This window comes from Microtus ochrogaster, chromosome 2, assembly GCF_000317375.1.
Source record: "Microtus ochrogaster isolate Prairie Vole_2 chromosome 2, MicOch1.0, whole genome shotgun sequence".
Taxonomy (NCBI): Eukaryota; Metazoa; Chordata; class Mammalia; order Rodentia; family Cricetidae; genus Microtus; species Microtus ochrogaster.
The window spans coordinates 68,083,226-68,084,758 of NC_022010.1; the positions used below are offsets into that span (position 1 = coordinate 68,083,226).

The 1,533-nt window shown below is 42.9% G+C and overlaps 1 protein-coding gene across 2 annotated transcripts in view; it reads left to right on the top strand.

The window, feature by feature from the left end:
- The window catches only part of Brwd1 (bromodomain and WD repeat domain containing 1), an 85,326-nt gene that overhangs the window by 34,637 nt on the left and 49,156 nt on the right, over positions 1 to 1,533 (top strand). For both annotated transcript variants that reach the window (XM_005345146.3, XM_026786394.1), the window contains exon 12: positions 663 to 703. In XM_005345146.3, the coding sequence (XP_005345203.1) occupies positions 663 to 703 (41 nt within the window). The remainder of the gene's footprint in view (positions 1 to 662; positions 704 to 1,533) is intronic.

Consider the following 1,533-nt stretch of genomic DNA (forward strand, 5'->3'; position numbering starts at 1 on the left):
CCACCACCACCACCGCCCGGCTGTTACCTAGTGTTCTTTGAGGACAAAGGAGGGTGTCACATGGTTGTGAGACGCTGTGGGCTTCTGTTCTGCCCATTGAGCCGTCTCTAGTCCCCTGTACCATACAGTCTTACTGAATGCGGTCCATACCCAGAGCTGATTTAGTGAATGGATTCCGGTTGTGCTTAGAGAGAACATGTTTTGTACATAAATAAGAAAGTGCTGCACCTTTTGGCTTCGCTGGAGTCTGTTTTGATCTTTTTAATTGCAGTCAGAGTCAGTTTTCAGAGTGATTTTCAGCACAGCTGGTTTTGTATGCCCGTCTTTTTCTGAGTGTGGTTCTCTTGGAAAGGTTTCAGTACTCTTAGTCTTAGTGAACCCCTAAAGCCTTTCCATAGGTGTGACACATGAATAGTGACTGGCCACGTCCGTTTCTTGCTATTAAACCATTGAATTTTTTCTTTTTTCTTTCTCTCGCTCTCTCTTTTGAGAAAGGGACTCTGTGTAGCCCTGAGCTCACAGAAATCCACATGCCTCTGTCTCCTGGCTGCTGAGATTAAAGACATGTGCTGCCACACCTGGCCCCCAGTGTATTTTTTAGCATATAAATTTGTTCATTGAGTAATGTAGATAAGTTTTCATATTTGCTTTTTCCTCTTTAGGACAAGGTTGATAGTATCCAGTTTTGTAACAATGGTGACAGGTAAGTGTGTGCTTGCATTTGTATATGTCTTCAGGCAAAGAAAATACACTCCTTATTGCTCTAGCTGCTAAATAATTTCTACTTCATATTAAGTACAGTTTCGTTTTTATTTGTGAGTCTAATGGCACATCTTGACACTTGGAATGATAGACTCAATCTAATGGACGTACCGCTTATGAGCTGGTTGATGGTGATCAGTTCTGGGAATTGAGCTTGACCCTGTGCATGGTAGACTAAGGTCATCCTGTATTTTCTCTGACCTTGAAAGTACTCGATTTTGAAAACATCACACCCTCCTGCTGTCTGTGCATTGCAGGTGCTTTCAGCAGACAGATTGAATAGAGAGAGCATGGTGTGTTAGATTTTAGTGTGCCTTGCTGCTTTGGCCAAGGGTTGATTCCTGAAAAAATTAAGTCCAAGAATGACATTTTTTTTTTTCTGAGTAGATTAAAAAATCTTAAAGCCCTCACGAAAAAGCATTTGATTACCCATATTACAGCTGCCTTCTGGCCTATAGGATATGGCTGGTTCCTTTCCAGAGCAGGTTTTGTGTTTGGGTTTTTGGGGACAGGGTTTTCTGTGTAAAACCCTAGCTGTCCTGGACCTAGCTCTGTAGACCAGGCTGGCCACGAACTCACAAAGATCTGCCTGCCTCTTCCTCCTGAGTGCTGGGATTAAAGGTGTGCACCACCATCACTGGCTTTTTTTCTTTCTTTTCATTTTTTTTAAAAGATTTATTATGTAGGGCTGGAGAGATGGCTCAGTGGTTAAGAGTGTTGCCTGCTCTTCCGAAGGTCCTGAGTTCAATTCCCAGCAACCACATGGTGGCT